The 21,412-nt window shown below is 39.8% G+C and overlaps 1 protein-coding gene across 13 annotated transcripts in view; it reads right to left on the bottom strand.

Moving 5' to 3' along the window:
- Positions 1 to 499: 499 nt before the first annotated feature.
- large2 (LARGE xylosyl- and glucuronyltransferase 2) overlaps positions 500 to 21,412 on the bottom strand; it is a 136,088-nt gene continuing 115,175 nt past the window's right edge. For 11 of the 13 annotated variants that reach the window (XM_057347778.1, XM_057347777.1, XM_057347774.1 and 8 more), the window contains 14 exons: positions 13,489 to 13,676; positions 12,004 to 12,293; positions 11,787 to 11,869; positions 10,867 to 10,990; positions 6,563 to 6,734; positions 6,375 to 6,479; positions 5,535 to 5,647; positions 5,243 to 5,368; positions 4,771 to 4,926; positions 3,749 to 3,912; positions 3,037 to 3,315; positions 2,796 to 2,942; positions 2,520 to 2,715; positions 500 to 2,222 (listed from right to left, as the gene is read on the bottom strand). In XM_057347778.1, coding sequence (XP_057203761.1) covers positions 2,025 to 2,222; positions 2,520 to 2,715; positions 2,796 to 2,942; positions 3,037 to 3,315; positions 3,749 to 3,912; positions 4,771 to 4,926; positions 5,243 to 5,368; positions 5,535 to 5,647; positions 6,375 to 6,479; positions 6,563 to 6,734; positions 10,867 to 10,990; positions 11,787 to 11,869; positions 12,004 to 12,293; positions 13,489 to 13,591 — 2,256 coding nt within the window. In that variant the 5' untranslated portion in view covers positions 13,592 to 13,676 and the 3' untranslated portion in view covers positions 500 to 2,024. The remainder of the gene's footprint in view (positions 2,223 to 2,519; positions 2,716 to 2,795; positions 2,943 to 3,036; positions 3,316 to 3,748; positions 3,913 to 4,770; positions 4,927 to 5,242; positions 5,369 to 5,534; positions 5,648 to 6,374; positions 6,480 to 6,562; positions 6,735 to 10,866; positions 10,991 to 11,786; positions 11,870 to 12,003; positions 12,294 to 13,488; positions 13,677 to 21,412) is intronic. The other 2 variants (XM_057347780.1, XM_057347783.1) reach the window with 1 other exon arrangement.

Here is a 21,412-nt window from a genome sequence, read left to right as displayed (position 1 = left end):
CTTCCTCGCTGGATTCATTTGCAGGCTTTAGATTCAATTGATTCATCCAGAGCTCCTTTGCTCTCAGCGTTCTAATGTACCCTGTTATCGCTTTTAGAGAGTGAGAACACTTGTCACAAGGGACACGTATATGCTGAAGTAATTGACAAGGGTTCGTAGGTCATTTGGAGTAGTCATTGCACACAGAGTGCCTACTGATCAACATTTCCACTAAATCATGAACTTTGCGTCTATAGTCATGTAATATGATTGTTATTTGCGCAATGCATTAGATATGTTGGGATCTGAACCCTAAACATTACTGGCTTATTAGATGGAAACTAACGGTATGTTGTGCAAAATAAAGAAACACTAGGTTATATTTTCTCTCAGCATCTCTTATCTCACCCTGGACTTTTCCTCAAACTATGAATCACCGCTAGCGCTTCAAACAAACTCTTAAACTGAAACGTTCAGTGAAAAGCACGGAACCTGACTCATCCACCCTTGCAAAATAAACACGAGAACTTTGCCAGTTTATAGAAACAGGGAAATTTTATTTAAAGCACTTTGTCCCCTACATAGAAAAATATGATTGATTTAAGTCAACAATAATAAATAGAGTACCTGTATTCTCGCAGGCCCCGCTGATGCGTACAGTAGTACAATCAATATCCAGTTTTCGCGACACAGCAAAGGCACGGGTATTTACCGTAAATCTGCACAGTCTGATGGAGTGCCCGGGCATGAATGGCATAGGACGGGTGAACTCAATATGACTCCGAGGAGAGGAGTTACTTACACGGGGGATAACATTGTGACAGTGATTGGTGCAATGGATCGTACAACCTTTCACGTTAGCTCCAGGTTTAGATTTCTTTCAGACACGTTCTTTCCAAGTGACTGACGGTGAATTGGAAATTTGATTATTATCTGGGAGGCAGACCAGAACATGATATAGGTTTCACATCCATTAAAAATGGTCCCTCAAGTGACTCTCAAAGTGAATGTGCACAGAATCATACACAGATAGTGTTGTTTTTCTGTAAAAGTATGTCGTGCAAACCGTAAAAGCAAAAAAAGTGATTGAATGAAGTGGATTCAAGGTATAGGGAAGTGTCATGGTATACGATTCTGGATGTTTAAGCATGTCATAATATGCGCCATTTTATGTGTCAAATATAAATGCAGCAGTTATACATAACCAGAAGACTGATCATTCTTAACGTAACAGAAACATCTTTACAACATTCAGGACCCCAGGACCACACACAAATACTCTGTGTCAAGCATTCAAAGTCCGTATTTACCACAAGCGAATCAATGTTGCTAAATTAAAAAATACTGTGATTTTCTTTTTTATAGTGTAAAACATACATAGGCTGTAAATCATCCTCCGTAATTTTTGTCATCTGCATTAAAAACAAAGAAAAATATTTTAAATATTTTAAATATCATGGAAATTATAAGGCTTAAATGTTCCTCTCGTCTTGTTGACCTCCCCACACTTCAGTCCAGCAGAAGAGTATTTGGAAAGCTCATTCATTTCAAGTTCATTTCCACTCCATTAAAATTCCACAGGATGGTTTTCAAAGCTGCGTAGCGACATGGATCACTAGCCGTAGATCTGTAGTGAAGAAAAAGCCCTGATTGTCTTGATCATGACCGTTGTCTTTAGGCTATAAAGCAATTGACTCATTACAAATGCTCCACAGACGTATATCGATGTCCTTTGTTACGTTGTTTTGAAGCCGTCTAAATGTTTGGTCGAGTTTTCACCACCCCGTTTGGTGTAAACCAGTCTGAGGTGGGTGTGGTGCTGATGTCATTGGTTTCACAGTTCACTGCTGTATGAATTGCAATCAAAAGAAAAATTAAAGCTCCGATTTTATAGTCTGTACTCAAGAGAGGCATGGGTCTGCATGACGGCAGCTTCGTTCCTACCTCTAGACACCAATTCCTTAACCAGAGCAGCATTGGCCTTTAGTCTCAAAGGACTAGATCGATTCATTCTCCTGTGTGCTAAAGTACATTTGAAACAGGTTTCAGATGTTCCTCTGCGCTGTGAGGTACTTGAGAGCAGCAGAACCGTACTTTCGAGAAAGGTCTTGATGGAACTCGTCCTTTAGAGTTGTCAAGCAGTAACGATAACTCGGACTGGATCGGAACTTCGAGATGTCAAAGCTTGGCGCGTGGGGCATGTGGATCATAAAGGCATTTGGTAACACAATGAGATCATACTCCTGCGAAAGAAGACAGAGATTAGCTATAAATCATCTGGGTTTAGAATCATCTAAGGCAGGGGGTTTCAAATTGGCATCCAATTAAATAAAATAAATGACTTTTCTCATTTTTAGATTAAATCATATATTACAATAGCAAGAAAAAATATTATAATAATGTACTCAAATTGAAACTAATTTTAGATTTAAAATATGAATTTTCCATGTATCCAGGGTGGAGTCTCTCAAACAAGGATGATCATACTTGGTGGTCCGTGGTTCTAAAAGATTGAAAACCACTGATCTGAGACACCTTACCTGAGCGTCAAGCTCCATGATATGAGATACTTTGTTCCAGCCAAAGCCTACAAATCTCTGATCATACTCGGGGCAGTCTCGTCGTACAACAACGTACGGCTCAAAATCTGATTCCCACTCCACTTTGTATGGGGTTGTGGCTGTCCTCCATTTGGCATAATTGGTTGGGGCGTGACCCTTCGTCCATACATGATACCTATAATACAAAACCCCTAATTATATTAACAGTTAAATTATATGGGGAAAATCCTGGAATCTTGTAGATCTCCACTGTACCTGAAGGTGTAGAGAGTCCCCATGTCCAGCATTGACAGCAGCTCAGCTCTAGATTTGGGGAAGGAAAGGCGGTATCTCAACGTCTCAAAGGCGGGTACAACCAGGGCCTTCTTGGTGTTGGCCATGTCCAATTGGACAATACTTTTTCTACACACAAAAAAGATAAAACACTTCAAAATATTAGTACAATTATTTTAAGATCCACAGATCAAAGCTATTCAAAGTAGCAGTCATTACTGACCTGAGGTAATCGTACAGGCCGTACATGGGAAGAAAGTCTACATCGGTCAAAAAGACGTATGGCGTGTTGACATTGCGAAGAGCCACATTGCGTACCAGATTGACAGGGTAGAACTGGCCTTCCTTATAAACAATATGATAACCCACATTCTTGCGGTTTTTGAGCACTTCAGAGGCCTGAGCGTAGCGGAGGAACTGCTGGGCCTCGGCATCAGACATGTACAGGGCCAAACTAATGGGGCCCTCCCAGTGTTTACAGATGGCCTCCAGCATCTGCAGTCTGTGGACAAAGAGAAAGTATCTCTGGTGAAACAGATGCTTTTTGATTCCTAACCGTTTTTAAACTGGGCAGGGAAACTGTTCAGTGTTTTTCAATCTGATTTTCTTTTTTGTCTAATGCTTTCAGTTCTCTTCTTGTTTCAGCAAACATGTGTGAAGATATTTTGTAGATATACTGTATTTTGCGAATTATGAGATGTTTATTCGAAATTTGGCGTTTTGGAAACATAGCTCCTGTCTTAATATAAGAGATAAACATGTTTAGAAGATGCTGTGAACTTGCAGTGCTTGTAATAATCGCTGCTCAGTTCAATCTCAGTGCTCCACAGGGTCCATTAAACCCAACATTACATGTGACAGTTCTGTAATTAAATTCCATTGGCATGATCGGTGACTGCAGATCTACATTCAGACAGACGTTCAGTCATCCTCACCTGTCCATAGAGAGCTGTGCGACCAGCGTGACGTCTGTGCCGTCGTCTGTAGGCGTGTATTCATACTGCAGGAAGTACAGGTGAACCCTGTGCAACATGATCCGCTCCCTCCGGAAGTCATAGCACTGGTCGTCCTCATCTAACTCCTCCAGTGCTTGCTGAAGCTGGAAAACATGAAACACTGAATCGCTCTGGTGAAACAACATTATGCAGACTCTAGTTATGAGGCACTTTGAGATTTTAAGATACACTTCCTCCGAGATTCAAGGCCGAGCTGCAAGTAGACATGAAGATTCACTGCATAAAACATAACGCTGCTGTCCTTCTGAAACCTCTCCATATTTCTTGATTTTAATTTTTCCCAATAAAAAGTATAAAAAAGGGCTTTTTCAACTTTGACAACACAGTATTTAATCATGTAAAAAGCACAGTGTTTTTTCCATTTCCTGAAAAAGAGTGAATTTGGACATCCAAAGTTTTGGAAGGACAGCGACGATAACTTTATTTTATCAATAAATATTTCGTTTAAGAAATATTTAGAAGACTTTTAGTTTCTTAAGCATCCTTATCACAACCAATAATATGGCCACTAATAAACATTATATATATAAATAAATTATATTTAAATATTAATTTATATATATTTATGTAAACAATTGTTATAAATACATATATATGTATGTGTGTGCATTTACTGTATATATACATATAAATATACACAACACACACATACTGTATATTATATAAACACAAACATTTATTTTGGAATCGATTAATCGCGATTAATCGCTCTGACAGCACTAAAATAGACACAAGTGCCAGTGTAGAGCTTGCTTGTCTTCAAAAAAGATATGTGATAGAACAATAAGATAATCAGGATAAAAATCACTTAATAATAATACAAATACCAGCAATAAAATTTGTTCTAATAAAAATTATTTTGACAAATGATTAAAATAATCCTACTCCAAATATCCTATTAATTACTTAGTCTATGTTGTCAGTAAGGCACATTCTCTCACCACTGTGCTCTCTGAGCTGGCCTGGTTGGGACAGCCGAAGAGTTCTCGCCGGAGTAGATTCCCGTCATATTCCAGAAACGTCAAGTAAAGATTGCGGAAAAATTCCACATGCTTGTTTTTTACTCGCAGCTTTTTGGGGGAGTTCCAGTGAATGACCTGCGGGAGAACGTAATAAAACGGAGGCGTAAATAACTTGAAAGACATAATTTGCATACTAAAATGGAAATTATACAGAAAATGAATGTGAAGGTTGGGTGAACATTTGCATTAGAGACAATTTGCAACAACACACTCAATAAATTTAGCAATGATTAAAGCAAAGCCAAAAGCAGAGGAAGCAGCACCAAACCACCCTTTACAGCTGGACACAGTGATGGACATAATGCCCCACAAATCCTTTTCACTAGTTGTCTAAAAATGTCAAAATTATTTTTACTTGTACTTATCTAAAATGTTTCTAGTGCATTGTTACCTTCAGGTCTGATACTTCAGTGTAACACTGTTCAGAGCGTGTGTGGTCTGATAACTGGACATTCCAGAAGCAGGGAAGCTGATGTACCAGAACTGGGTTTTGTTTAATGAATGCATTGAATATATCCTGTGCAAGCATAAAACAATAACATAATAAATTTGGTGCATGTTACAACATTCTTCAGCTATTGTTCAGTCAGATTTTATCACTGTTCATCACATCTCACACTGGCTAAGAAATAAAACTCTTTTTAAAAGTGTCTTGTCATATATTGTTGATGAAGGATAGGGACCTGGTCTGCCAGAGATGTTGACAGCATGCTCATTAGCTCTCGCTCCGCCGTCAGTCTCCACATCTGTTCCCAGCCAATCCTGCGCAGTTTCTCAAGGTACAGTAAAATCACACCTGACGGCCGAAAACAAAACACCTGTTTAGTCTGATGCAACGGCATTCTGTATATATTTACATACCATGAATAAGCTCAGTGGCTGTGACTTATAATTGGGTTGCGGGTCTGTTATGATGCAAATGATTCAATGCAACAAACCATATTATAATGCTCATATACTGTACTATTACCAATTTGTTTCTCTTGGTCACCTGGCAGAAACGGTTTTGGTAAAGATTTATTCAGGTAAAAACAACCAAGACTACATTAAATGGATAAGGATAAACATCATTTACACGACAATTGTTTATGTAGTTAATAGGGCTGTCTAACGATTAATCGTGATTAATCGCATCCAGAATAAAAGTTTGTGTTTACACAATATACTGTATGTCTGTGTCATGTGCATATTATTTTTGTATTGATAAACACAAAAACATACACAAACATGTATATATATTAAGCAAATATTTACATGTATTTATTTATATTTTCCAATCATTTAAATGACATATAAATGTTTATAAATTTTTATTTTATATTTTTCTTAAATATATGCATGTATGTGTACGTGTTTATAAATACAAAATAATATGCACAGTACACATACATATATTATGTAAACACAAACTTTTAGTCTGGTGGATGCGATTAATCGTTTGACAGCCCTAGTAGTAAATAAATGTAACCTTTGTGTTTTGTAGCAGAAGTAGTTATGAGCCACAGACTCAAATGTAACCTCACCTGTATTAAACCCCCGTCCAAGGGCTGGCCAGGGTTTATGATTTTTCCACAGATTACCGAGGTACCAATCACTCTGATTCTCCACCAGACCAATCACCTGTTTCTCTGCAATCACAACATCAGCGTTACATCAACATCACTGAACATCTGTCATTCTCCAGGTGATTCAGGAGGGAATGGGTAACCACCTGTGAACTTGCGGAAGATGGCCCACAGCTCGGCGATGTCGGTGGCGAAGGTGATGTCCGTATCGAGGACGATCACCTTTGAAAGGTTGGATGGCAGAGCTTTGGTGAGGGTGAGCTTCATCAGGCCATAAATTCCTGAATAGTGTTTGTTTGGTATCCATGACACCTCCGACTTCATCACACAGAAGAAAGACAAAGAGAGAAATTTCTTAAAAACTAGTAACAGAGCACTGCACAGTCTGTCCATTTTTTGGCGACCATCCGAACACATTTATTTTTCTTCAAATTTCTTCAATAAACAGTTGTAAGCCATTATTCTAGCAGCTAAGATGCATCACGGCATTTAATTAACAGCAACAAAGTATTAAAAAAAATTGAAAAATTAAATGTGAACGACTTTATGTAAAAATGTGAACTACAACGGCTTCTTGGGCATTGATTTGTATTAAAGCAACCCTTTGTAGTTTTTCGACCTTAAAATAATGTCTCTAAAATTATTTCAGTGGTAGAACAACTCTTAACTAGACGAATTCTACTGCCGCTGCTACCTGAGCAGCCTCATAGCGACTACAACCACACTCTGGAAGTTCTGTGTTCGGGTCGGTACACACAGCCCCGCACATCGCCCATTTCCAAATGACGTTTCTGCATTCGTTCCATGGTTTCTGTTCCATCGGCTTAGTAAACAAATTCATGTGAATTGCACTGCACACAGGGAAGCTTACAGAGCAACATTATTTACAACACTAGTAACAGACAATTGCACTTATCAACCACATGGGGGAACCTGTGAGCAAATGTTCCAGTGTTGCTTTAAAAACAGTAAGTTTAGAGAGTAAGCGCAAGTACGGCACGATAACATCATGAACATGCTAATTAGCACGTAACGTCACCTTGCACCATACACTGCGTTCCAAATTATTATGCAAATTGGATTTAAGTGTCGTAAACATTTAATTTTATATTGTTCAATTAAACTTATGGATGGTATTGTGTCTCAGTGCTCTTTGGATCACTGAAATCAATCTCAGACACCTGTGATAAGTAGTTTGCCAGGTGAGCCCAATTAAAGGAAAACTACTTAAGAAGGACGTTCCACATTATTAAGCAGGCCACAGGTTTCAAGCAATATGGGAAAGAAAAAGGATCTGTCTGCTGCCGAAAAGCGTCAAATAGTGCAATGTCTTGGACAAGGTATGAAAACATTAGATATTTCACGAAAACTTAAGCGAGATCATCGTACTGTGAAGAGATTTGTGGCTGATTCAGAGCACAGAAGGGTTCGTGCAGATAAAGGCAGAATGAGGAAGGTTTCTTCCAGACAAATTCATCGGATTAAGAGAGCAGCTGCAAAAATGCCATTGCAAAGCAGCAAACAGGTATTTGAAGCTGCTGGTGCCTCGGGAGTCCCGAAAACCTCAAGGTGTAGGATCCTCCAGATGCTTGCAGTTGTGCATAAACCTACTATTCGGCCACCCCTAACCAATGCTCACAAGCAGAAACGGTTGCAGTGGGCCCACACATACATGAAGACTAATTTTCAAACAGTCTTGTTTACTGATGAGTGCCGTGCAACCCTGGATGGTCCAGATGGATGGAGTAGTGGATGGTTGGTGGATGGCCACCATGTCCCAACAAGGCTGCGACGTCAGCAAGGAGGTGGCGGAGTCATGTTTTGGGCTGGAATCATGGGGAGACAGCTGGTGGGCCCCTTTAGGGTCCCTGAAGGTATGAAAATGAACTCTGCAAGGTATGTAGAGTTTCTGACTGAGCACTTTCTTCCATGGTACAAAAAGAAGAACCATGCCTTCCGTAGCAAAATCATCTTCATGCATGACAATGCACCATCTCATGCTGCAAAGAATACCTCTGTGTCATTGGCTGCTATGGGCATAAAAGGAGAGAAACTCATGGTGTGGCCACCATCCTCCCCTGACCTCAACCCTATTGAGAACCTTTGGAGCATCCTCAAGCGAAAGATCTATGATGGTGGGAGGCAGTTAGCATCAAAACAGCAGCTCTGGGAGGCTATTCTGACATCCTGCAAAGAAATTCAATCAGAAACTATCCAAAAACTCACAAGTTCAATGGATGCAAGAATTGTGAAGGTGATATCAAAGAAGGGGTCCTATGTTAACATGTAACTTGCCCTGTTAGGATGTTTTTGATTGAAATAGCTTTTGATTTCAGTAAATATGACCTCCTAATGCTGCAAATTCAACAAATGACCATTTTCAGTTTTTTACAACCTATGAAATGTTTTCAAACTCTGTTGTGCATAATAATTTGGAACAGTGCATTTTGAGTTTTTCATTTTTTAAATAAATACTGTTGTCAGTGGGAGGTTTGTTTAAATAAAATTCCAATGTACCCTAACTGTTGATTACTTGAAAATTATACTGACTGTCATTTGCATCGACAAATTAGGAAAACCAGAGAAAGATATCATTTGCATAATAATTTGGAACGCAGTGTAGTGACAGGTAATAATACACTATGACAACCACTGATGACATCATTCTGCACTTCAGCTTCTCATTTCATTTTTCTGACCAATCAAAAGCTCTCTAGAATTTGGAGAATCAAGCGTCCGTACTGGCTATTTTAAAAGGCTATCTTTAAAACCCTAATTTCCTGTTTTATGCATCGAACAAAGCTGCAGATTTCAAGGCACTTCCGTTGGTCCTTAAGCGCATAATCATGTTTTCAAGAGACTGACGCAACCGCATCGTTCACAATGACATAAAGCTAGGGAGTTTATGTAAAAGGTTTTGTGTAGCTCTTCACCAATAATTCGTCCAATAAATGACCTGATTTTTAAACAAAAAAAGTGTTCAAAAGATGATATCATATTGACTTGTTCAGCTTTTACAGAAGCATAAATCATCCTCTAACAACCTCGGAGCACACGTTACGTATATCTAGAAGGTTAACAATAACCAGTGCTCAAAATCAATTTCCCTACAGTAACCTTACTGTTACCCTGTATACAGAATCATCTCTGAGACATCTATTCACATAACCCGAAACACTCACTGCGTGTTCCCTGTTTGCTTCTGTATTCTGTGGTTGTATAATCATCTGCTCCCAATATATAACCCTTCACAGTTCTTATTGTGTGTCTTATCTTTTCAGCATACAGCCTTAATGACCTGAACTCAGGTTTAATAATAATCTGCGAGTGAGGGCTTGATTGAAAAAGGCTGGATTTCCTGCAGCTTAGCTTTCATATACTCAGGAGAGCAAAGAGGTCTCTGTACACAGCGGAGAGACGCAGGATGTAAAATCTGCATGATTAGAGAAGGCTCCGAGCCAAACAGCTGACAATCAGAGATGAACTCGAAGCGGTGGGGGGGTTCACGAGAGAGCCGAACAGGACGAGATCGAACATATCTCTGTTATTGTGCACGCGAGTGGGCGTACGCATTCACGCGAGCGTCCTTGAGTTCGGGAGAACTCGAACGATGTCTCCTCGAATGCGTGTGAGGCGCGCTCTTTGATGTCACGTCGCTCTTTCAGCCAGCCGTGCGCTGCATAGAAAAAATCCACAAACAGACAGTGAATAATTCAACGCCGCGGCGAAGCCAGCTCTCACACGACAAGTTTTACAAAAACAGGCGCACTGTCACTTTAAATGTGTGACCAGAAAATGAATAATTCTGTGTTTCCTTTGGAGCGTAGAGGAGCTTTCAGAGAGCAAAATCTCTTGAGGTTACCGGAGTGTAAACAACCTCGATGTCTTCACTGTCACGGATACACAGTGCTGTCCTGAAGGGACCTTTGCCCCTTCATTACGACCCATCCGCACATCTATGCCTTTATTGGTGCTCGGAGAGGTTTGCATCCGGCATCGCAGCCTGTGTCATTTCAAAACTGCATCTGCTTATGTTTTCCCATTAAAGGTGCTGTGTGTAGTTTTTTGGAGATCTATTGACAGAAATGCAATATAATATACATAACTATGTGTTCGGGGGTGTCTTACACAATGAAGCGTTATGTTTTTATTACATTAGAAGGAGCTATTTCTATCTACATACACCGCGGGTCCCCTTGCATGTAGTTCGCCATGTTGTTTCTACAGTAGCCCTAAACGGACAAACTGCTCTACAGAGCTCCGTTCATAAAAACGTTAACTCCTTCGACAAAGAAGTGAAAACGTGACGATTTCTTAGCCCTGTGTCAGCCACCGTAGTGCTTTGAATGGGAGGGGGATGAGTGGAGTGTGCCGCTGGTTGCAATTCGCAACCTCACCGCTAGATGCCGCTAAATTTCAAACACTGTACCTTTAAGAGGCAGGTACTTACTTTGAGTTCATCTGCGTCATAGAAGCTGACTTGTACGGACGGCACCATCCACGACTGGAACAGAGTGCTGAGGATCTGATTGGCCACCGTGTCGGTGATGAAATGAAAGTGCAGGGGGTTTCTCCTGGAAGAAGAGAAATCGTTATAGAATTTATGCTATTGACCAAAATATTAATCACAATGTTGTGTTCACACCAGAGAAGTAAACCAGACATTTTAAATATGTAGTAATGATGAAAATATCTCTTAATGTATTGGTGTTGGCTGGATTTACGACTTTCAAAACATTTCAAAAGCTAAATTCAAGTTCAAACTTCAGAACATTTAAAAGTATTTTCAAATTTCTGATTTACAATTTCAGGTTATACTTGTACAGTCATATAATAAGGGGCATAAAATCTAAACAGAAAAATCGAAATATTCATTCTTTGAATGAATTCTTCATAAATATACAGTAGTTCCATTATAACATTTTTTTTACAATATTTGCTTTTAGTTATTTTCCATAAAATGGTGAAGACACTAAACTTTAAATGTATTTATTTGACCTTTTTTTGTACTAAGGCAAACAACAGCATATCAGGAAATATGGCATTCATTCAAATATACCGAAACAATGCATAGAAAAAAGCTGACAGGAAATAAAACCTACAGTTTTATCTGTTATTAATATCTGTTGATCCTTTTATGTAGTAATATTTTGTAGTCATTCTCCTGATTGAATAAGCTTTGTGCACCCTCTTTAAATTCTTCTCAAAGCTAATCTTCAGTTTATACTTCAAGTACAACTATGCAACGTGAATACAAACTCTTTAATACACCTTTAATAATAATATAATATTAGAATTTTCCAACATTGGACATAACGTTTGGCCACTGCTGTATATAAAGCATAAAGCTATCAATTTATAGGCTCTCACCTGTGGAACAGGATGGATTTGACCAGAGTGACGACATCTCGACTGGCGTTGTGACCCGCACACACACATGCCACGTGAATCAACTGTGTGTGAACAGAGTTTCAGGTTAAACATTGTTCTACAGACACATGACGGGGTCTCATTTACCGTCTTCATAACGTCTAACAGCTTCTAAACAGATTTATATTTCCTGACAGAAGCTAATGTGCCATCTCACCTCACACTTCTCGGCGGTAGGCGAGCGAGAGCACTCGCTGTGATTGGCCCGTTCCTCGGCCGTGTTCTCCACATCCTCCGGACCGGTATCTGCCGACGCCACCCACTGCTGGTTGCCATAGTTACCCTCGGCAGGCTGGGCAGCCAGGCCCTGCGATTGGCTCAGCTGTAGCCGGATCTGCCGGTTCTCCTCCTCCACCTCTCGAACCCGTGATGCCAGGACGTCCCGTTCCAGCAGCCGAGCTTCCGTGGATTCCACCAGGCATGCCGAGAGGAACAGGGAGCGCCCATCTGATGCACAACACATTTCATTTCATTTGAGTGGTTTTGACAGATTGCACCCCAGAGATAGATGGATGAGAGGTAGGGGAAGAGGGAGCACGGCGTGAATTTGTAGAGAGACAGTAGGTTAAGACATCTCAATATACACGGTGATGTCGGCTGCAATGATTAGAGCGGCAGAAAATTGGGTGCGATCGGGAAGAACAAAGTAACAGCCGTTGAATTTATCGGATGCATTTGATGTATTGTTCAGCTTTGGGCTCATTGAAATAGGTGAAGATTATTCAACCTGATTAAGCAAAGCTCCAAACAATCTGTCTGAAATTGCCTTCGTTCACTACACGAAGACGGAAAGACTGTTTTAATAGGACTAAGGGAGTGATAAATGCAGCGAGGTGTTTAGCATACGTTGAAACATACACGCACAAACAAGACGGGGTAGTAAAAAAGGATCAAATTGGAGTGGTAAAGATTTGCATCAGGTTCTACTTGGTCATTTTGACTTTATTAACAATGGAAAACAACATTACACCCCATTTGTTTCCTATAAAGACCCTTGAGGCATAAATTGAAGTTAGTTAAAGATGCTTCGAGCATTTGTTTTAATGCCACACATAAATTGACCTCACAACCTGACAGATATCCCTGAAACAGATGTTGTGAGAAATCACACCTGTCTTTTTAACAGCCCAGGCATTGAAAACACAACAAAAGGAACAGCTTGCCATTTTTTTGCCAATCACAAAACCAAGCAGTTAGAAACGCTCTTTCCAAGTGAATCATTTCACACTTTCGAGTTTCTATTTTTTAAGTCTTCCATTAAACTCTAGTTTCATGAATTCTGATGTTTATGCTGTGATAATCTATGTGCTGTATATGTATATGTTGCATGTGTGTGTATGCGGGAATACGATAGAGATAGAGAAGCAGCACAGAACATATGAGAGATAGAACGAGCTTCTATACCCATTAGCTTGCTTAGACCTGACTGCAGATCAGTTGGTATCAGCACTGTTATTGTGTGCATGACTGAACCATCAGAGGATGATTTTAACACATGTCCCCAGAGTCTCCACACCCATGTCATCTGAGCTTAAAGGGAAAACTCTTTGTCTGTCCAGATTTTACATCAGAAAACTAAAACAGACCGGCGTGCATCTCATAGAAGATCTAAAGATCTGACGGTAAGCCCATCGACACTCACTTTCTGAGTTCCCCACGAGCAGGTAGACCCAGGTGAAGAGGATGATGAAACTCAGAGAAACCACCAGCAGCTTCAGCTTCCCTCGGCACGGGCAGAGCATCATGGGATTGTGGAGGACTGGGCGGGGAAAGGGGGGAGCGATCAGGTTGGGGTCACTCTGATACTGGTCTTCTGCAGCATCCTCTCTTCTGGAATTAAAGAGACGTGTCATTTTCTGTTATCTGATATTTTTTATTCAATTGTATTAAAATGTACAGATAAAATATTATATATGTATATATATGAATTAGCCACCACCAAATTCCGGCGAGACTGTGTTGATAATTCCTCTTTAAAAAAAATATAACAGTGTATAGGTCTCTTTAACAAATTTAACAAAAAGTAAGAGCCAAATATTACTAAAAAGCTTGGCACATTCCAAATGGGCCTAGTAATACTGAAACCTCAGAGGTACCAGGTTTCTAAACACACGCATTTGCAACAGCCAATAAAAGCATCTGTATGACAGGACAATGCAGATATCGGTACAGTAATAAATAATTGATCCAATGTTGTTTCCCCTGTTTGTGCAATATAGTGTCTGCATTAAGAGCATTAGACGCCTCCTGGGGGAAATAATGTATTATCAAACTAAACCCGGCCTCAACTTTCCTGCATGATACGCATTGCGCATACAAGCCAAGTAACTTTACCCCACAGGTTCACGTCTGGCCTCACGCGACGTCGGCTACACGACAGCCATTGTTGTTTACAGCGCTCTTAATTAAAGAGCAAGCAGTGGGAGGCTCTTCATCACCACAACAGACACAGATTAACAACACCCAAAAAGAGAGAGAGAGAGAAAGAGAGAGCGGGCGTAAAAGAGACAAAATCGTCTTTGTTTTATTATGAGCTTAATTAATCACGCTTACGTATAATTAGACACGCCTGCAGGAAACAAGATTGGATGCTGGCGAGGAAAAAAAGCTAAATGAGAGACGCTTAGGCAAGAGTGTGACGTTTTTGAGATTATTACCTTCGCCCCTGGGATTTGAGAGGAGGTTTTGAGGCCCTGTGGTTGCTTTTATTTTTGCTTTAATAAGTGCTTTGCATACACAGAGACTGTGCTGGTTTCCGCTGATTTGATGTTTTTTGTGATTCTAATTTCAAAACTTTTAATATTGCCCATTATAAAAATACACATTGCCCATTTAATCACTAGTAGAGAACACTGCAGAATACGTGACTCCACCTGTGAAAACCTACCTGAAGTCCTTTTTTATGATTTACTCCTTTTTTACATAAATTCATTCTACATAATGCCTTTTCTATGAAAATATAACCTTGATAGCTTTAATATTGATTAAGGTAAGTCAGCTGCTGGTGCAAAAATATCATCACTACAGTATAATTAATAATTATATTACAATTATTCATTTCAATATTATAAATGAAAATACGAGTTATGTATCTCAAAATCTATCGTATAATCTATCATTTACAGTGATATTAAACACATGATCTATTTTTGTATTTGTTGGCTATGACTTTGATGATCAAAATCCTGTAATGAGACCCCAGTCTCATTGTTTTAAAAATACTTGACTAAAAATGACATTTCTGTAATTGGTTATTCGGTCTTATGTGGTTCTAACAACATGAGCTTGTCGATTTTCTGTAAAAAAAAAACTTCAAATGTATGTATAATCTTGACCTATTAGGCAAACCTTCATCCACAGCATAAACGTATCTAATAATTGATTTTTTTTCTCATTACAAAATAATTATCTAAACTAACGGTAGGGCTGGGCGATATGGCAAAAAAGAAAAACTCGATAGTTTTTTTCTATATTGATCGATAACGATATTTATTTCGATATATATTTAATAGATTATTTTAAATACAGTTTATTAACAAAAGCTAACCTTTAACCAGTTAAAATTCAATTAAATTAATGCACTGTTGCAACACAGAGGATATTAGGCCATAAACAACATGTACCAGTTCATTCAGTCTCATTTTGACTCAATTGACTCGTAAGTAAAGGGAGTGTTCATTCAGTACATTCAACCAATGAAAGGGCTCCGTTACTGCTTACATTCGAACGCTATTGGCTCAGCACCTGCGCACATACATAACGCTGCAATAATGTCTTGCTCGAGTAGTGGGATTCATTCAATGCATTCAGTGAACCTTAAAGACATCTCACATAAACTGTAGTACATTTCTTTAATCATGCAAGCATCTTACATACAATGTTTAATATTTTAATGTGCACACAAACTCGCTTCATTACATCTCTGATCTGTGCAGGGCAGCGCTGGTTTGTTTCATAAGCACCAGCTCATGTTAGCAGATATGTTAAGGATGGATATAAAAACGTTTGTGCTCGAGTTTCGAAGTAACTCGCTTGCAATTGCGCCTCAAGTTTGTTTTGTTTAACCGGCGATTGCGAAAAAAAATAAGACACTTGATAAACCGCGTGATGACAACTCGAGGTAAGTTTCACCTTTGTTTCCGCATCCAGTCATGTTTTCCTCCTCATGTTGAGTTTTCTTTGCCAAGTGCAGTATGAAATGGACTTTGTACTTTGACGCGCATGCTAAAAGCTGCACGCTGACTGACTGTTTATTTCTGCGTTCTGTTAGACTGTAAGATTAATCCATATCGAGTCAAAATGCCAATAGCTTATCATCATTTTTGAAATACATTCTATCGCGATTCGATATGATATCGTTTATCGGCACAGCCCTAACTAACGGTACTGTTTAGCTGTGTTGACAAAATGTTTATATGTATATATATATCCTACTTGTAAGTCGCTTTGGATAAAAGCATCTGCCAAATGAATAAATGGAAGGTAAATGGAATAATTTACACTTGTGCATATTTAAAATTAGCATTCAGATCGACGTAGTAGAAGTAAATAATAAATAATGACAACAAATAAATAATAACACATTTTTAATTCATCTAACCCCCTTTATTTGGCCTGTATAGTCTGTACGGTATTAAATATTTTTGCCTATAGTGGCTAGTGTGACTGTGGTAGATTATTTATATTTTCCAGTTTTTGTTTGTCTTTTTTAGCTGTATTGTCCCTATGTGGCCACCTCTGGATCTCTGTTTGATAAATGATGTCCTTCATCGTCTGACTTTGCCTTTGTTTGTTTGTTTGTTGTCTTGTATGTGGGCTCAAGAGTGGCTCTCTTACACACTCAAGGCCTTTCTGAGCACTCCACTGCTTGTTACCAGACACAATCGCCACAGCTGCAAAAAAACACCTCAAACTTCAGGGATGCCAAGTATGTGTGGTTGTTGGGGAAAAAGCAAAAATATAAAAGTGCACAGTATGTGACTCTACACGTTCTAAGTCAGACACCACAAGTTACAACGCAGTTTATATGCCTCCGTCCCTCTAAACACAGCACATGTCTGGAGACAAATAGCTGACCTTCATTAATTGGTCTTATGAAATGTAACCTCAAGCAATTAAGCCACAGAAGAGGAGGATATTTCTGCAGTGCAGTCTCGACAGCATCATCCTCACCAAAATTCTCTTCATTACACAGACAAAACCTACAATGACAGAGATACAAAGAGGTTAACCGGAAAAAATCTGCTGACTGACTCGGTCGTAGATAACAGAATTACTCAGTCACTCATTATCGACCCATGATGCAACACGGCTCCTTCATTCTTTTGCTGTCTACATCATCATCCATCAAATCTCTATGGGTCAATAAACTGACACTCGTTGTTTCCGGGTGTATTTGTTTAAAAGAAATACGCGTGCGTTGTTTTGCTCGTGGCTTTTTAACCAATCCCCTGAGACGTAAATGTAATGTGACTGATCAACCTGGAGCTGAAATGGCATCAACACCGTCTACTATAATGTAATAAATAAATGCAGTTTTTATGTCGCTTGCAAAATATGTAAAAACCTGCTTTCTGGGTCCATCTCGTATAGTTCCGGCACCTCTCGCCAGAGCTAACCAGCCAAACCAAAGAAAATGTAAGAAATATTTATAAAACGTTTTTAACTTGTTTTTAAATAAATACTGAGATTTTAAGATTGGGGAAACACAGTGACAGTGGACTAATATTAAGCATATAACACAAATGCACATAGAAGTTGTTCTAGTAGTTTTTACTTGAGATTTGATCTCAAACTGTAGCTCACAGGTTTGATTCCCACAGAATGCATGAACTGGTCAAATGCAACCGTTAAATCTGAATTATTTCACGCAGGCGCGCACCGCAGCTGCATTCTGCAAAAACAGACCGATTTTCTGCTCTTTCTAGCTTCATCCGCGTCAAGCGCCTGAAGATTCGATCCGATAGATGTCTCTGACCGCACACCTAATTGCATTGAAATCTTTCTGCCTCGCTTTCCCTCCTCCTCTCCTGGACTCTCAGACATCACAGGCCTCCTGGTGGTGCACGTCCAGCATTAAAGGTCAGCTGGTCAGAATTGTAAATGGTCAGGTTTTCACATCGTGCCCCCTGGCAGTTAGAGGATGTCTTTCAACTGCGGCCAACACCCGGCGTCCTCAGAGAAGCCCTCTGGCCAATTACACCTTCCCACCCTCATTAAAGCAACAGAATCACAACCAATAGTTATCGCTTAACATAAGGCAAGCTGATGGAATATGACTGACAATCATATTGTCTGTATAATTCAACAGGTTTTTTATTGTACAGTTATGGCTCACATCACTTATGGCCACTACTGTATGTTGATTTTCCCAAAAACTATAAACACTGCGGCTCAAAATATTGTTTGTTTAACCGTCCAATAGCATAAATTGAGGGCAGGACTACCTGTCTAGTATCACCAATAGCATACAGGGAATTATTCTGAAAACTGGATTTAAAATTCATTATTTTTGCGATCCCTCTTGGTAACGCTAATGTTGTGTGAATTACTTAATAAAATTCCCAGGTATTTCAAGGCTTTAAACAATTTCACGAACCCTCTCTCGTTTCTCTTTTTGGCAGTAAATGATTCTTAACCGAAATCCAATAGACGTCGCACCTGGTTTGAAGAGCCGGCGGGAGCACGTCCCCTCTGTTTGTATTGGCGCAGGTAAGCAGTCACCTGATTCTCTCATGGCTAGAGGTCTGATCATCGGCACATAAATCTCTCTGCTTCACATCTCTCATCTCCTGCCTATTAATATTCTCTGAACAGAGAGCGAGAGAACGGATGAGACAGCATCACCTCGGGGCTCGTCTCTACTGCATGTGGAAATAGAAAGGCTCGAATGCTTTGGAGATGAGGTCACATTGGGCTTTTGCTCTCGCTTTTCCACCTTTGTGTCTTATATTACAAAACCTGCCCGCTCTTGCTTTCGTTTGAATTGGCAAATCTCTCAGCTCGAACGCTGCACTGCCGCATCAGCCGAATCTGCGCTCGCCCGGACGACTTTTCCAAACGGGAAATGCGCGCAGTTTACGGCTTTTGTTTAAGGTGCCTTTTAATAGGTCACTTTGTGGAGAAACTTTATGATGCAGGGCTTTTAAAAGGTGATAGGCCTCCACCCAAAGCATCCATTAAACCGGAGCGAGCCAGAGAGTGAAAGTGATGAGGGAACAAAGCAAGTGAGAGAGTGAAAGGGGTCGAGGCAGGCTATCTGGGCAGCTTTCATAAGGATCTTTTGTCGAACAAGCAACAAGACCCCGCAGTCCTGCTCTTCAGGGACAGGTGCGCTAGTAAAACAGAAATTACTGTGCTGGCGTGAGCGGAGGGGGTTGAAATACTATACACAACACTCAGCCCCCAGTGGATTTTATAGCCCTACATACTCATCTCATCTGCAGTAGGGCCATACACATTAAACCAGTGAGCCCCTTTTAGTGCACTCCGCTATTGATCGGGATGAATAAACAGTGCGGACGCCCTCTTATCTGAAAGTCCACTTATCAACCTATATCAAAGTTCCATGAATGCATGAAAGGACACAAGCAGACTTGTAATAGCTCACATACCTCCGTATACACACTTTCAAACTTATTCATGGCGAAATGCACACACGTACTGTATGTTCCGGAAAATTGCAGCATTTTGTGGATGTAAAAATACATTCTCCTATCTGAGCCTTTTATGCACACAGACAGCCATTTGTACAAAGATTTCTTTGAAAACTTTCCATGAGAGCATGAACTCTCGCCATTGTGCTCGAGAAGCTGAACAGTGGAAGTCACTTCAGATAAAAGTGCGTACTATTTAACATTTTAATCTCTGGGTTGGTTATGTTTCATTGGTGCCGAGCAGGGCAGATGGGTAACCCAGAGTTCCACTGCATCTGTCAGTCACACTATGATAACGTCATTAAAATGGAATTAAAATCTCTGTGGGGACAGAAGGACACTAGTGTTGCCCTTTTAAATGGGGAATATAATCATGAACAAAATCTGCAACAAAAACTTCAAGTCTGTCTCCACACACACGACATTACGATTTTGAGCGTATTTAGCCAGGACAGATTGCGTTAGACGTTGAACACGTAAAGATGGTGAAAAACATATACATATAATGGCGGCAGAACGTCTTCACATGTCAAGGACGAATCTCATTGGTTCTCATGTGTTTCAGAATCTGAAACATCTCTGATATACGTGAAGCCGGCATGCTACCATCATGCGTGCAGCTAAATGCGCTCAAAATATGAATAATTACTTTTTTGTTTTGCTTCTGAAGACATTTATTAAACCACTTTAAAAATGTGCCACTCTTCATTACCAACCTGGGAAGGGCCAGGGCATCTTTCAAAATTACTCAAATTGTGTCCGGCTGATGAAAGAAAGTCATATACACATGGATGGCATGAGGGTAAATTATGGATTAAATTTCATTTTTGGGTGCTTTAAATACCTCTGCAGCATTTTTGCAAGACACCATAGACAGCAAAATGTGCCCGAATAATAGGCAGCACAGCGTGTACCCTTAATAGACAGGCCAATCCCAGAATGCACTGCGGTAAACTCAGTGGAGTTTTCATCCAAAATGGGAAAGTCAAAAGAAATGCTAATTATACGTACACGTATTGTCCCTGCTGTAAAAAATAACAGAACATTTAATGGTTCTAATAAGAATTGTATTGGTTTTAATGGAAACTATAATGCTGTGCTGGTATGTGATGGATTCTATTGGTGGGATGTTATATGGCAGAATAATCCTATTGAAATAATGTCTGAAACACACTACAACATTGTTTTAATGGTTTTAATGGAAAAAGCTAATGGTTCGTAACGGTATTTTAATGGAAACCAAAAAAAAAATACATGTGATGGTGGGTGAACTGCACAGAACCAGGTTTGAAATGTCTCCTTCCTTCTTTAAGCCACCCGAGGATAACTGACAGCCATTAAGACCTTCTTACCAGTGGCTTTGCAGCAAGGGATCATGGGATATCATTCATAGAGACTGTCCCCGAGTCTGGCGCTTTTTGCATTGGGGGGCTAATCTTCAAAACCACTCAATCCTTCTCTATACACCGCATATCTCCCCACATGCTTTAGTTGTCCCTTTGAGGTCTAAACCTGGCTAATCTTTCTCTCTTCCAAGCAACGAAACCAAATCAGCTTCTATCTCCCAATGTCTTATGGCTCGCCGAAAAACCCACAGAGCCTCAATCACATGTCTGGGTGTGCGTCAGAGACACAGAGAAGAAGCAAAAAGGAGACAGAGAATCCCTACCCATAAGACAACCGCTACTGTATAAATGATTCAGCTGTTCTGAAAAATCAAAAAAGAATCCCGGAGACCACCAAAGATATCTGGGAATACATGGCTTGTCACCTTGTTTTCAAACGTAATGAAAAATACAATATAATGGATATGCAAAAACGAACCTGATGTCACAGGAAAACAAAAAGGTGGAAACTTTGTATAAATGTGTATGATGAACCTTAAACAGACTAACAATTATTACAATAAAA

Source organism: Triplophysa rosa, linkage group LG12 (assembly GCF_024868665.1).
Source record: "Triplophysa rosa linkage group LG12, Trosa_1v2, whole genome shotgun sequence".
NCBI lineage: Eukaryota > Metazoa > Chordata > Actinopteri > Cypriniformes > Nemacheilidae > Triplophysa > Triplophysa rosa.
The sequence above is the reverse complement of the archived record's forward strand: the minus strand, read 5'-3'. Positions and strand labels throughout refer to the sequence as shown.